Below are 15087 nucleotides of genomic sequence, written 5' to 3' on the forward strand. Positions count from 1 at the left end.
ATTTGATTGAGTTCACTCAAATGCTGTACTTTAGTGCCTCCTGTTGGTGGTAATAGTGATGTGCAGTCTAAGTTTCCAGTACACACGATGCCAACACAAAATACAATATATCAGTCATGTTGTCATCATGTGTAGGCCTATGTAGTCAATTTAAAAGAAAAGCGTTTACAGGCAATTTTACAATCTTGAATCATATATAAACCATTTTACTCATAATTTCCATGGCACTATAAATTACATTCCCTCAAGATTAAAGTTTGCAACAATTATTTTTGTAGTAACACATATTTGTATGTGTTATGACCGTTGGCAACAATGATTTCAACTATTCTTAGAATCCTTATTATTGTTATTCCTATTATTTATTTATTTTTATCTATTTATTATTCCAGACAGAGCAATGCTATCCAAACAAACAGGACTGTCTCGGATTTAACATTGACCCCTTAAACAATACTGACATAATGTGGTTGTGTTCGTGTGCGTGTAGCCAGACTTAAGGGACCACCAAGTGAAGCTCACGTGACACCATGCAACTGTATGCCTCTTGTTCCCACACAGAGGAGTGAAGAGGGGCTGTGTGTGTGTGTGTGTGTGTGTGTGTGTGTGTGTGTGTGTGTGTGTGTGTGTGTGTGTGTGTGTGTGTGTGTGTGTGTGTGTGTGTGTGAGGTGTGCGTGTCTGTGCGTGTGTGTGTGGATGTGCATATGGGGGGGATGTGTACGTGCATGTGTATGTGTGTGTGTGTGTGTGTGTGTAGGCAGTTGCTTTGCAGTGACACAGGGTTAAATATGAAGTAGTGTCCCCCCCCATGTGAACACAGTGTCTCTCAGTTTATTCTGATGCATCGGGATGTCAAATATTCAGCAACAAGCACATGAACATTAATAAAACACACGTTGGGTCGCATGGAGAATCTCAAAGCCCACTTTGAATGGTTCCAGAATAACCACAAAATGATAAGAAAGAGTTAGCCCTATATCGTCATGGAAACGTCTTTAACCCAACATTCCTTCCTCAGATTCCTGCCTAGGCTTTGTGAACACGGGGTCGCTGCAGCAGCACGCGGAGGAAAAAAAAGACCCGTCGAGGCTAAAACAGATGCAAGTATTTTTGTTGTAGGAGGTTGTGAGTCGCGCCGTTGGACAGCCACTTGGGCCAATATATGCCCCGTAAAATGAAGTCACAAACATTGCGACTGTAGTCGACTCCCACTCGCCGGGGACGAGCACAGACGAGGCATTATGTGGAGAAGTACCAGCTGGTACCACGGTGCCCTCATCCTCCTCGCCACTTCATTCACTGGACCCTCCTGAGGCTGGGGACATGGAGGACAAACCTGGACACAAACCTGCCAACCTCCTGCTGCGATGCGTGCTGCTCGTCGCCTTCTGCAACCTCTGTCGTACGCAAAAGAGTAAGAGGAACATCTCTGTCTTTTTGTTGTTTTTTTTGTCACAATTTGGCCAGAGTTGGATATTTCATTGAGATGCTCGTCCAGTGAAGCGGCCCGAGTGTGTGGTTCCTGGTTTTGTTTCTTGGTTGGAGTTTGTTGTTTTCAGCCATTGGCTTCAGTATGTGTGTGTTCAGGCTCAGGTGCAGTTGGAAACCACTTGTTGCAGCGAATTAACAAGCAAACAGCGTGTATTGATCCCGCTTTGACGTCATTCTTTCTCTTTTGTAGTTTGTACAGTTCTTCCGGGGCCCGTGTTTGTTCCAGAGAACAACACCGTTGATATCGTGGTGGCAAAAATCAACGCCGATAGCGACGTGAGGCTGACCATTGTCAAAAACCCGGAGGATCTCTTCTTCTTAAAGGAGGTTGAAGTGCTGGTGAAGAAAGGCCTGGACTATGAGGTAATCTCCCATGACTGGAAGTGCTATTTCTTTGTCACTGAGGGTCACAGTTGGAGCCAGACTGAGGGAGCGAAGTGAAAACAGAAGCTATTAAGACAGAGCGCTACAATAACTCCTTGGGGGCCACAGGCTAGGTTGTCGCCTGGTAGGGCTGGAATGAATTATGATGCACTTTTATGAAGTAAATAATTGTTTGATAGTAATTTTATATTAGAACACTATGTTGATGCAGAAGAAATATACAAGCCATTGTGTACAAGCCACTAAAACACATTTTATGTGTTTTAGTTGAGGAGTTTAAGGGAATGTGGGGAACAAAACAAAAATGGAGTCAAGCTGTTTACTTGTCTCCAAAGTGAACAGTGGCTTCTTGTTTGTAAAGCATGATGATTAAACCTGCACTATGTCATTTTTCTACTGCAACTATTTTACTCGATTACAAAAGTCTCTCAAGAATAAAACGGGCCCATCTACAAATCCATGTATTCAGGGAATGTTTCTCTTTAAATCATGATATTCCGGTCCACTTTTACTCGACCCAACCGTGGGAAATTCTCGATGCTAGCTTTGTCGCAGGATGTTACGGATCTGATATGAGATGACAGGTTTTTTGGGGTTTTTAAGAGGTCATTTAAAACATTACGGCGTTACCTGCCTGGAAGACATGATCGCAGATTTCAGTTGATTCGGTGTGCGTAGTATTACATGTCTTGACATCATTCAGTTTTGTTAACATTTTAAAACAACAGTAACTGTTATCTACAAATCAAGCCACTAGAGGCTGCTATTGGGAAACCCTAACAGTGCAGGTTTAAGTCTCAATACGGTCATTATCCATGAAGGCAATAGTAACTGACATTTGAGCATTATTATGAGTAAACTATTCAAATGGTTGACATGTTAATTATTGAACCACTGTATATGTTCCTGCTGTGTGTTTCTCTCAGTCCCCATCAGGAGCAGAGGCCATGGTGGTGCAGGTGCAGTGTAGCAGATCAGGCTCCAGATCTGTGAGTATAACGTGATGACACTTCTAGAAGTGGGCCCGCCACGAAAACACACAACCGTATACTCATAGACACACGTCTGTTTACGCTGTTGTCGTAATTCATGAATCAATGCATTGCATTGTTAGTTTAACTTGTCTGTTGTAAAATAACATTTGCCTGTGTTGTTATTTTCATTCCATTTGAAGTTGGTCCAATTCCAATGTTTTTTTCATTATTTTAGGTGAATGTCTCCGTTAAAGTGTTTGTTCAAAACGTCAACGACAACCCGCCAAACTTTCTACAGGACCACTATGTTCTAGAAGTGAATGAGGTGGGCAAAGGGCTCGTTTCACAGAGCATGTTCATGTGATGAGCTGGGAGTGCTGAGAGACTTTGGTCTGACGGTTGTTTTGTCTGCTGCAGCTCAGCCCCTTGAACTCCAGCGTTGGAGTTGTAGACGCTTCGGATATTGATTCGGAGGTGCTGTACTATCGCTTAGAGCCCACCACAGTAAGTACTATTTGTGTTAAAAAATAAATAAAAAAAGGATAAGATATTGTCATGACTTGGCTTTCAAACCATGCATATTTGGGAAAAATATACATGCTAAAAACAAATCTATATATTTTTATTGTGTGTTTGTGTTTCTTTAATGTAACTCCAGGACAAGTATTTTCGTCTTGAGAACATTAACACTCCGAGGATACTGGTCCAAAACATATTGGACTATGACGTGATACAAAAGATCAATTTGGTTTTGCATGTCCAGGTACCAAAACACTTAACCATCCTCAACACTTAAGTTAACAGAAACACTTTGGATTGTTTCAACATTGTATCTTACCCTTGACCCCTGTATCTTGTCACATATTTCAGGACATACTCAACGGTTCGACCTCCAATAAGCCCTTCTTCACATCGGTGGCCACAATCACAGTCCATGTGAAGGACATTGACAACAGGCCTCCATGGTACCAGCCCTGTGTGAGGGCCAACTTAGGAATGGCAAAGTTATGTGTCAGCACCGGCTATAAGGGCAGAGTCAACCTGACCGAGAAAGAGGTGAGCATCTGTTGCTGTTCTTCGGCTGTTCTTCGGGTTCTTTGTCTGTCGCAACCTTGCTGGTTTAAAGCTAGGGGAGGCAATTTGGAAAAACCAACCATCCGCTAGATTTTGAATGTATTCAACCGAGAAAAATCCTCCCATCCCTTCAGAACCTCCCTCCAAAGACAGCCCCCCCCCCCCCAAAAGAAACATGAAAACATTATTCTAAAACAAATGCCCTTGCTTTAAATAGCAAGGTGTCATCTTTCAAACTCTAATGTGGGTGTGATGCTACCATACTTGTTTGTTGTTCATAGTGCAGAAGCAGTGTTAAAAGGAACCAATATGTGGAATTAAGTCAATTAAGAGGTATTGCATTCTGTTACTCCGAAAACCAAATTCACAACTTTTGCCACAATGTCAGAAGAAATAATTACACTTTTGTAGTTGCAGTCATTTGCAGTTGACCGACATTGACCACATTTATAGCATAATTATGTGTTATTTTAATGTTTGAGGCCTCTTGGATTGTGTTCACAGGAGGGGAACTTGATACTGGAGCCAGGTCCTCTGTACGCAAAGGATGGAGACAAGAATCGAAGCGAGTCCATAAGCTATAAAATACTCAGAGGTTTGGCAGTTTGTATTCTCCCAAAAGTTTCATTGGAATCAGGACGTTTTCATGCTATCGTAGGGATACAGATGGACATTCCTCTGTGTTTATCCAGGGAACGAGGGAAATATCTTCCAGATTAATGAAGAAACAGGAAACATCTCCATGGTGAAGGCTGCTGACATCGTCGGTCCAATCACTCTCGTTGTTCTGGTACGGTCCCTCTCTACAATATTGAGCACTAAAGGCTCAGTTATGGTTCCACATCGATGCAACGCAAGGACCACGCAGACGCTTTGACAAAGTCGTGAACCTGTTTTGGTTCTGCGCCGGGTTTAAGTGAGCGGACCAATCATAGCCCTTGCTGCTGTCTCGCCTTGACGCACACGTCAGGCCCTTGCGGTGGACGCAAGGAGGGTCCGCAAGGACGTAATGGGTCCGTAAATCTCCTTGCGTTGTTTCGACTTTGAACCAAAACAGCCCTAAATCAGACCGCCATCACTGTTGGAGACAGAAGCTCATGTATCTTCCTCCTTGGTGTGGAGTTACAGGCTTCTCAAGTGACCAACCGGGATCAGTTTGCCATGACACAGGTGACCATAGAGGTGATGAAGAAGAGCCGGAACCCACCCCGTTTCGACCGGGAACGCTATGACGGCTTCATCTATAGCAACTCCATACCGGAGAGCATGATCCTGCGAGACCGCACCTCCAACCGACCCTACAGGGTCCGGGCGGGGGATGAGGACTTTGCTACTGTGAGTGGGGGACTGACACACACGTTTAGACAGAAATCTGATATCTAAGACTACCTCTCAACAATTACTCATTTGTTAGTAGAGATTGAATAATTAATGGGTTAGAAACAATGACCTGATTGATCAATCAACCAATCAATGCAATTCATCAAATGATCATGCTATCCAATACTCACTGTCTTCTTAGGTTTAGATGCATTCTCTAGGTCAGGAGATCTGTATCCACCGCTAGGGCTGATAGATTGACCCGTATCTTTTAGGGAGTGAACCCTGATGTCCGGTACGAGGTGCAGTACAGCAGTTATGTCAACGTCACCGCTGAGGGCTTTGTCATTCTGAAGCGAGTGGTGAAGACCGAATCCTTCGCACTGCAGGTGACCTGATACACGCATACAGCACAGTCTAACACACTTCAGAACATGCATGAGCGATGGGAGTTTGGTGTGTAACTCATTTGCCTCTTGTTTACTGTCTGCTTGAAGCTCAAGGCTGTGGACACCACAACGGGGGAGTACGGTACAGCTGCCCTCACAGTTCAGGTTATACCTGGTAAGACCACCCATAGGTTAACCAAATTCTGACCAGTTGGACATAAAAAATGGATATAAGAGAAGACTAAGACGTTTCTTTGGCATAAACACAGTTTCCACAGTTTCCTTTACTCAGATTCTCAATAGTAGTGCAGTAACCGCTCAAAGTGTGCCCGTTTCAGAACGGGCCGATTGCTTTTCTCCATTATCACTCCACCGCTCAACCTAACAACCTCACACTCGCAATACACCAGAACGGTTCCAAGTTGATCGGATGAACGGTTGTGGAAAAAAATCAAAGGATAGAATAGACAAATTATAGTTAGATACACTAATTGTTTGATTGAGGAATTGAGATAACTGAGAAACGTTTTTGACATCTGTGTATAAATGTATGCTGAAACCTGCCTCCCTTCCCAGCGGTGGCTGTCCCCTCCCAAACCGGGGGCGGCTACCGGGCGGGGGACATGGCTCTCCTGGGTCTGATCATGGCAGCCGTGCTGATTCTCTGCCTCATCGTGATTGGCTTCCTGATTTCGCACTTGTGGAAGGGGAACAGCAACGTCAATAAGCTATCCGAGGTCAGCACAGTCTAGTATTGAATGCTATGAATCATCATGTCATATATTTGTATACATTGTCCAAGTGATACATCATTTTAGGTCTGAAATAATGGTGAGCCAGAGAGACTTTTTCTTATGGAATAGAATGTAAAAAACGCCTATTTATTTGTAGAAATGTCAATGTGCTTTGACATTTGCATCAAGATTCCCTGCTTCAGACTGTCCTGTCAATTTCCTTTCTCCTGTGCCGACCTTATCCATGAATATTTATCCACTGAGAGTCAAAAGGGCTCTGTGCAACACCTGAGGAATGTCACCCAGCAGACCTTCAAAGGGACCCCTTCTGTAAAGTCGAACACTGTGCGGCGAGTCCACCTAGATGTATGACGGATAGATGAGCAACGTTTGCTTCAGTCCACTGGGTAGGCTGGTAGACTGATCTATCCAGCACACATCTAGGTGGACACGCCCACTTGTGATGTCAGAAGAGGCAGATTTTCAAAACGGCTTGTAACGGCCAATCCCACTCACACCTGGTGGTAGAATATGTCACCTTTAACCTAAGGCCTTTCCCTCCTCTCCCCAGTGCCTGAGCCCTTGCCTGCGCTCCAAGCAGCACAAGAGCGGCCACAGGGACTCCATGCAGTACACCAACGACGGCTTCCAGAACGAGGGCGACCCGAGTCGCGGCGGCGGCGGCGGGGGCCGGCGCTGTGCCGCCACCAAGCGTAGCACCGTCCCGCAGGCCAGGGGACGGGTCATCCCCATGGAGCGCCGGGGCCACCACTGCTCCTCGTGCGGCCTCTACACCAACCACGTGCCCAAGGGAAGCCCCCTGGCACGGGCGTCGGGCCGGATCTGGGAGGACCTGGAGACCAAGCTCAAGCGGAGGAAGAGGGAGGGGCAGAAGACTGTGTGGTTCAAGGAGAGCGAGGACTCCTCGGACATCGAGGTGGAGATAATCCCCGACACGGTGGGCCGGGTGGCCGAGGAGACGGCGGAGGAGATGGACGCCGAGATGGAAGGGGGGGCCGGGGAAACGGTGGCGGCGACAGAGGGTAGCGGGGAAGGGGACGCAAAAACGGAACCTAGTGAGGATGTGGGCGCCGGAGGTAGTGACTCTGCCAAGGAGGGAGAGGAGGTGAACGGAGGAGGACACGAGGACACCGGGGGTCAAGCGTAATGAAATCCCTTTTTAAATGATTTCTTCAGTAGGCCTCGACTATTGGAGATGAGTTCACCAAACTGAACAAAGTGCTGTTTGTTCTCGTGTTACATTCTCCATGTGTCAGCCAACGGAGGACTCTGTGATATGAAGCTGAATTCTTGATGATTCAGCGTCGCTGGATATCGGCCCATCCCCCGTTTCTACATCGCAACTTCAGAGAACAGTGAATGGATGGTGGTGTTACCATTACAGGGGCAGAACCTCGTCTAGGAACCTCATTTCAGTTTTCAATTATTAAGCAAGTTATCGACGTTAAGATTTTTTTAACTTTTTGTTAGGCCCGTGAGAGCATCCTGATCTCAATTTCCCTTTTGAACTCAGGATGGTCTGAAGTGAAATGCAGTGAACGACCAGTGGGGTACCACTACGCCAAGGCTACTGTGAGATATCAAATTCCCTGCATGTGCAAGAACATATCAACCACTACACAAATTGACGGTGGACGTCAATGGCCATTTTATATCGCAGACCAAAATAATACCAATCTCAAGGGGTGTCCAATGGGAAAGTGGATGATGTACAGCATGCACATGGAACTGCCCATCACAGGACCACTACATAGGCACATAAATGGGCCCATGCAAGCAGGTGTGGGTAATGCATCAATTCATGGATCTAGTGAATACTAAAAACAGGGACTTTTCTGTGGAGTTTATTTCATTGTTGTTGATAACCATTTGTGATAGAGTATGTTAATATAAAAGCTGACATTTTGTATAGAGTGGAAAGTGTAGTTTTGATGGAATAATAAACATTGAAAGATACGTCACTGCCATTGTTATGAATTGCCTCGTCCATTGCAATTAATCCTATGAAGTATTTGATATCCCTGAAGGCTACAGACTTCTAATTAAAGATGGTAATTAGATGGAGAAGCATCGTAGTCCAAAAACTACAAACGATTCCATGTCTTTAACAGTTTTTATTTGAAGCCAATTACAATAAAATCAAAGCAAGCTATCCAATCACCTTGCATGAAGTAGATTACAATTTAAAGTGTTCAATTGCCTAAAACAGGTCCCTGATTTCAAAAAAACTAAACACTGATATTCTAAACTTAAAAACGGACAGTAGAAATCCGAGCATCCCTAATCAGATACACCCAGCACACAACATAAGCACACATTCCATCCGTTAACGCTCTGCTGGGACTACAAATACACAACGCAATGCAATGTTAAAATCAGTGCATTTCCAATCCACACAGACCAATTGTAATTGGAGGATTCCGAAGCCGCAGTAGCATGTGCAGTAATAATAGATGTCATCTGTGTACTTTCAAAGGTTTACGAACCCTCGCATACGATTTATCCTAAGTTGACTTAGCTTTAGCAAAGCCCACTCTGTTGTTATCGCGGTCGAAGGCGGTGTAATATTGGCCAATGAATACATCTCCCAGAATCCACAGGGGCCCAGCCGGGGCAGGGATGTCCAGGCCCATGAAACCGCTCAGACAGATGGTTTTTCCCCCTTGGCTTTCCTGGAAGGGAGGACATTGAGATACTTGATCATGGAACTATACAAAAGATATATTTTACTATTTCATCAAACATAGCTTTTCTTTTATAAAAGATGTCATACAATAGTGTACAAATTATATCTAAATCAGTAAATACTGCCAAATGATTGATGATCAGTATATCATCTGTTAATCATATATTACGGGTCGACTGAGGTAGGGGAAACGAAAATACAGGCTACTGGGAACGCCGTGGGCCTCGCCAAAGAAAACAATGGTGCATTTATGTGGTTTCATGATGAAACAATCACGAGGTTGTTGTTGTGGTGGTGGCAGCTGAGCTGCTGCTGCCCTCTGCTGGCAATCATTGCACCTCCGGTCAGAGAGAGACACACAGAGAGCGAGAGAGCGAGAGCGAGAGCCTCACCTTGAGGACATACTGCTCTCCCGTCAGGGAGTAGGACTGTCCGCCCACGGTGAAGGTGATGACGGGCAGCGTGGGGATCTTGTCACAGCTCACCATGTACTGAAACGAAACAGGCGATATGCAGACCATTACCAAACACGTTTCCACAAACTGCTTCCATCGGCTGGACATGTTCATCCAGTAAAACTTGTTTTAAGAAGACCGTTTTACCGACAAAATACTTGGGGAAAACGGAGGCAATGGGTTGGCGGGTGGAGCGAGGTGTTTCGACCTGCTTCAGCGATAACTTCTTTGTAGAATGTGGTGTATTTTTTTCCACACTAAAGATCAGCTTCATTGTGTGCATATTGAGCTTTGCCAAGTGATTATGCAGGCTGTGCAAGTGTGATTTATGCTACATTAATTGGAATAAATCAACTAGCCTATTTTGGGATCATGGACATATTGATTGGATCCATTTATTTGAATGTGCTATGTAAAAAAAAGAAAAAATAAGTTTCTCTGCTGCGTCACATTGTGTATGAGGCAATTTAAGTATACTCGTTTAGAAAGTTTTTACATCGGACGTGTCGCACCGCATTCAATGTATTTGATGAGTTAGCCCAGAACTGACATGGTGTTCAAGAAACATCCTGAAAATACTGCCCCTTTAAGTCTGTCTCTCCTGAAGCAAACTAATCTCATGAGCTTTCAGAAGGGGATTTTCCTGCCTCGCAGTCTACACGTGTTGATTTTAAAACCGGTTCAGACACTTTTTTTTACAGTTTAAAACTGCTGGCCGGGGTTTATGGAGCACAATTGGGGAAAGTGTAACTCCTAAATCGACCAGATTTCAGCTTGTCTGCCATCAGAGTGAGATTTACCTCTCCCTGGATGATGGGCGTGGCCCCGATGGCCTTCTGCAGGGCCCGGACCTCCTCCGCGGGGCCCGTGATGAGGGACGTGCCTGTGTCCACAATGGCCTCACAGCCCCCCTTGCACAGGCTCAATTGGCTACCCACTCCCATCCTGTCATGGACCAAGGCATCGAGTCAAACGGGTGAACTACTGAATAGTGTGCGAGATACTGAAAGGTCAAGGCTGGTAGCTAGCTGCCCATTACTTTCCAACAGGTTGGAAAGGTAGCATGCAATATAATGCCTCATGCACCACTTGGGTTCTGCTTAGCTGTAGCAAGAACACCAGGGCCTACTGCTAGCCTGGGGTCTGAGGGTGAAGCCATACCCGTCCATGTGGATCTGCCAGTAGGCCTGGCGGCTGACGTTGACGTAGTTGAAGTCTCCAGTGTAGTACTTGGGGTCGGTTCCTCCCAGCAGCAGCTCACCACCGGGCTCGGAGTCCGGGTTCCTGATTACAGGGGTAAATAATCCTGTTACGGTGCATTGACAAGTAGCCCTAAACTGGGGTGGGACAGAAAGGGACTTTATACTAAAAAGACAAAATTCAACCAAATGAAGACATAATTGCACACGTCAACAGTTCCTTGAGGGTTGCTGTTGCAATAACCCGAGTTAACCGTTTTGGTTGAAGTTTCTACCCATAAAACGTCCTCTTCTCACACTTCCCTGTATTGCATGCAATTTCCCAAGGAGTGTGGGAACACAGCAACTAGGAGGTCTTATCTTATCAGCAAAGTTGTATTGACCAACAAACTGCAAAGAAGACGCCAGCTGGAACAGTCTGCATTTAAATGCACATAACGTGATTGAATACAAATAAAACCAACCCCACCAAAACAAAGCAAAGCATAGACTAAACCCCGATCCAATGTGACCCACCTGTTGAGGTAGAAGGAGAAAACATTCTGGTCCACCTTCTTCTGGGCCATGAGGCTGTCAAACACTGGCACCACCCCATCCACTGAGATGCGTGGGTAAGCCATGCCAAGGATGCCATCAAACTTCGCAGCAATGAAGGCAATGCCTGGCTGCTTGATGGCCTCTCCGAAAACCTGTTTGTCAATGGATAGGTCTCCAATCTGGATGAAACGGTGACAAACGTACAAAAGTCGGGAAAGGGTCAATGAAAAAATAAATAAAAATAATAAAGCTTAAAATCGCTGGCATGCATCTAGCTTACTGTGCACGTATCCTGACTGAGGTAGCCAGACAAGCTGCCAGATCCGTACTGGATGGCAAATTCTGTGCCATTTTTCACGTAAGTGCTGGACTTAGCAGAGTTGTACTTGTGGTGCAGCCCTTCAGGGAAGAAAATTATGCAGAACAGAAAAACCAGGGCGGGGGAATGTTGATTAGTAAAGTATAAAGTGAAGGTGAGGCCATGCAAAACCATTGTTATAATGAACACTTTTAGTGTTTCCAAGTTACTGTGGAAAAACAAAAACGGAAACATTGGCAATTACAGGACATCAAAATATTGGTTATTGGGTATTTGCATTTCTCCAGCATGGGGCTGCAGGTTGCCTGTTCCTACTGGTTAATGTTCAGTCTAACTCCTGGTAGACATGGCTTACAATGTCCTTGGGCCATGTTACGTTTGTGAGTCTACCTCCTGGTAGACTCAACCACAACATGGCCCAAGGACATAGTCATCCATTCATCATTGCAACCTACTTTATTTGTAGTACTTGCAAAAGTTCTGTTCATCTTAAAGATACAAGTCGCTACTTCTTTAACTTCTCATATGCATATCCATTTATTTTGATAAATTAACTATACATTGTAGATATTAGAAATTAATATCTACATTGATAGAAATTAATTAATACAGTGAAACGAAGGGCAGAACCCAAACGTCTGCACGTTGTGATGAATTCAAACGAGTCAAAACGGTGGGAGGCTGAAAAGCCTTGGTGGAAGGGAGGGACTTACAGCAGGCGATGTCGGTGAAGGCGCAGTGAATTGAGGGAACCCACAGATTGGATGAGCCTGTGTCGAACACCACAGTGAAGATCTGAGGGGGAGTGCCCAGACCGATCTCTCCGTAATACTGGGCCTGGGCACACGGCAAACAAAGAGAAAAATAATGAATGTCACTCATCTAGAGGTAGCCCTGCACAGATCAAATAAAAAGTTGCTATTTCCTGAAAAGATTGACATGAAAAAAAGATAAAGATCACACCCTGAAAATATATATTTGAAATAGACATTTGTCATATTTGTTCAATTCTCGTTGCCAATATGCAGCAGCTCGTATCAGCACAATGAAAGTCCCAAGCAGGACAGATAAGTCGCCTTGATTGGTTTTACTCTTTACTGAGAAAGGAGAAATTATATGAGTAGTCGCCACTTCCTGTCCCCTGACCACAAACACAGGAAACCGTTTGCATCCAAATGATGTGCTTGATTACAGCTCTGAAAACATCTTTCTTGCAACATCAATGAAGAAGCGAAAGTAATGAGCTGCAGTTAAACATTAAAAGATTTAAGCCAAGATAATTTCATGCACATGCAAAAGAGTGTACTGCAGGGCATCCTGTTCCATTTAATAGTAGACGGGCCGTCTACATCTGCCATGGACCACGAGTGTCTCCGGTATTGTGTCAGGGAAAGTACCAGTGTCTCGTCTGCTAGTGTAGACTTCAGAGATATCAGGCCAAATTAGCAAACCTGACCTTTGTTTGCTTCTAGGAACAAACAGGTGCCAGGTTATACCACAATCCAAAACAAACTTGATATTCATTTGTATATCAAAACCAAACAGAAACCTTGATAGTTCTGAACCTTTGTCAGATGTAATGGTTTGCTGACTGTACAAAATCCTAAGTTAAGAATAAGTTGTACATTGTTGTCATCTACCCCATTTAAAAAAGGCGTCAATGAGGAAAATGGTTTCTAAGCTCTAGTTCCTATAATCCTTATTACCAAGCTCAAAATGCCATCCCTGCAGGTTCTTAAAATAGGGTAATCAGGCAAAACCGACAAACATTATGGAACAGTTTGTTCAATAGCCGACATTTGAGTCAGCCATCACATGGCCGACTCAAGCTTCCTCCTTTGAAGGAAAGATAAACCCTGCCAACCCCCACCTAGTCCAAATGATGGGGTGTCAACATGACTGTCAAGTGTAATGCTGCATTCAATTAGAAGGGGGGGGGGGGAAGGCCACTGCAGTCAGCGTACAATAGTATCTCTGTTGTGCTCCTCTTTCAGCTTCCTCTGAAGTTATTTAGTGACATGGAGTACTATTTAAAGAGTCCACAGGTCATTCGTTTTGGCAAGGTACTCAGCGGTGGCGTGGAGCAGTAGAAAACTCACGTCGAAGAAGTTCTTCAGGGTTTCTGGAGTGGGTGCGTTACTGGAGGGGAAGCCAAAGTTGTACTTGAGGGAGTGTTTGGGAGCCAGGAGCTCCTCTGATGTCCTCCCGGAGTCCGTCAGCTGTCTTCGGATGGAGCGGAATTTCTTCAAGGGGATTCTGGTGTTCGGGACAAAAATCACATGAAGACAACATTTATTGTTTGTTGTTGTTCTGGGGTCCGCCATGTTATTAAAAGCGAAAGTATTTATATTGCGCAGGTACATTACACCGCATGACCTACATCCTTATCTTTACAGCCAGACTGTCTAAATACGGGATTGATATTCAACACCAGCAAACTGCCTACATTAGTAAATTACAACACCCCCAATGATTTCTATTGCGTTTAGCTTTGTGATTGATATTCACAAATATAGCTCCGTGTTAACAACCATAAGATCTTGAGGATATCTTACCCTGCTTGAATACAAAAATTTGACACCAACTATTTATAGGTTGGCATTCTTTTGACATAGGCAGTGTAGCATTGCAACTTTGAGTAAACGCAAGACAGGCAATTGTTCGCTGCAGACATGTGAACCACAGCGGACTATCACATAACCAGGGGGTAGTTTAACCCAATCTGTTGATGTTTACTAAAATGCTACATGACTTTGTATTTAAAGAGGATTTCTTACCGAATAAGTGCATGGCTGATCAGGGCTAGAGCAGCAAACGTAAGCAAGGATAACACTCTCATTTTTAAATCACAGTATACCAAACTGATAAATTAAAAAGCCCGGAGCGCAATGCTACACAATGACCGAGCAGTTTGACTTGTGCTCGGCAGTTACGATTTTTATCAGCTGACCCGAACGCGTCATCCCTCGTCATGTGACTCCGGCTTGAGGCGTTCCAGTACAACTGGGGGAAAAGGTTACGCGTCCCTGTTTTTTATTTTTTCTATCGGGTTATCATATCATAGAAGGGTCATCGTGTTTTAAACCGCTAGAGTCGCACACTAAAAGCTAATTTTTGTCTATCAGAAGGCATTTTAAACCAAAGTTTAGTCCCGACTAAATAACAGACTTGCTGGAGAACACGTCCCAGCGGTTTAAACGCTAGCTGACGCTGTCGTCCTGGTAAATTTAACGTGACGACGCAGTTGATTACAAATATATGCAGATGCATTTATTTTGTATAAATCATTCATTCGTTAATGCGAAATTGGTCGATCACATTTTACATGCCTAACGTTAAATCAAATTCCTTTGATAAATTTGACTGTGATCGAGGAATATATCACAGTTAGGAAGTAATTGCATCTTATTTTGCAATATCCAACAAAATTGACCCAAATTTGCCAAATCTAATTTTAATAGGCTCTACTTACATTATTGACACGCGGTCATAGTTGAGCTAAG

The 15087-nt window shown here is 44.3% G+C and overlaps 2 protein-coding genes and 1 long non-coding RNA gene across 3 annotated transcripts in view; 2 read left to right on the top strand and 1 right to left on the bottom strand.

The window, feature by feature from the left end:
• The first annotated feature begins 711 nt into the window (after positions 1-711).
• On the top strand, positions 712-8349 carry cdhr5a (cadherin-related family member 5a). Its single transcript, XM_030376079.1, has 14 exons — positions 712-1415; positions 1683-1855; positions 2803-2865; positions 3086-3175; positions 3268-3354; positions 3509-3613; positions 3721-3906; positions 4429-4519; positions 4617-4714; positions 5053-5259; positions 5520-5633; positions 5742-5808; positions 6210-6370; positions 6939-8349. Exons 1-14 carry the CDS (start codon positions 1325-1327, stop codon positions 7533-7535), a joined length of 2130 nt encoding a protein of 709 aa, XP_030231939.1. The 5' UTR covers positions 712-1324; the 3' UTR covers positions 7536-8349.
• Positions 8350-8482: 133 nt separating this feature from the next.
• On the bottom strand, positions 8483-14565 carry ctsd (cathepsin D). The gene is made up of 9 exons (XM_030376083.1): positions 14362-14565; positions 13684-13840; positions 12298-12421; positions 11546-11664; positions 11245-11444; positions 10691-10813; positions 10330-10474; positions 9467-9565; positions 8483-9060 (listed from the first exon to the last, which is right to left on the bottom strand). Exons 1-9 carry the CDS (start codon positions 14421-14423, stop codon positions 8893-8895), a joined length of 1197 nt encoding a protein of 398 aa, XP_030231943.1. The 5' UTR covers positions 14424-14565; the 3' UTR covers positions 8483-8892.
• A 20-nt stretch (positions 14566-14585) lies between these two features.
• Positions 14586-15087, top strand: part of LOC115558199 (uncharacterized) — a 10306-nt gene continuing 9804 nt past the window's right edge. The window contains exon 1 of the long non-coding RNA XR_003979303.1: positions 14586-15087. This exon is cut by the window's right edge and continues 348 nt beyond it. This is a non-coding gene — a long non-coding RNA (uncharacterized LOC115558199).

The sequence above is a fragment of the Gadus morhua genome, chromosome 14 (genome assembly GCF_902167405.1).
Source record: "Gadus morhua chromosome 14, gadMor3.0, whole genome shotgun sequence".
Classification (NCBI taxonomy): domain Eukaryota; kingdom Metazoa; phylum Chordata; class Actinopteri; order Gadiformes; family Gadidae; genus Gadus; species Gadus morhua.

Coding starts and splice junctions, on each gene's coding strand:
- cdhr5a (XM_030376079.1), top strand. CDS start 1,325: ATGGAGGACAAACCTGGACACAAACCTGCCAACCTCCTGCTGCGATGC. Junction 3,355..3,508: donor ATCGCTTAGAGCCCACCACA/GTAAGTACTATT, acceptor ATGTAACTCCAG/GACAAGTATTTTCGTCTTGA. Junction 3,907..4,428: donor TCAACCTGACCGAGAAAGAG/GTGAGCATCTGT, acceptor TTGTGTTCACAG/GAGGGGAACTTGATACTGGA.
- ctsd (XM_030376083.1), bottom strand. CDS start 14,423: ATGAGAGTGTTATCCTTGCTTACGTTTGCTGCTCTAGCCCTGATCAGC. Junction 11,665..12,297: donor CTTCACCGACATCGCCTGCT/GTAAGTCCCTCC, acceptor TCTTCCCTGAAG/GGCTGCACCACAAGTACAAC. Junction 10,814..11,244: donor TTCTCCTTCTACCTCAACAG/GTGGGTCACATT, acceptor CCCTGTAATCAG/GAACCCGGACTCCGAGCCCG.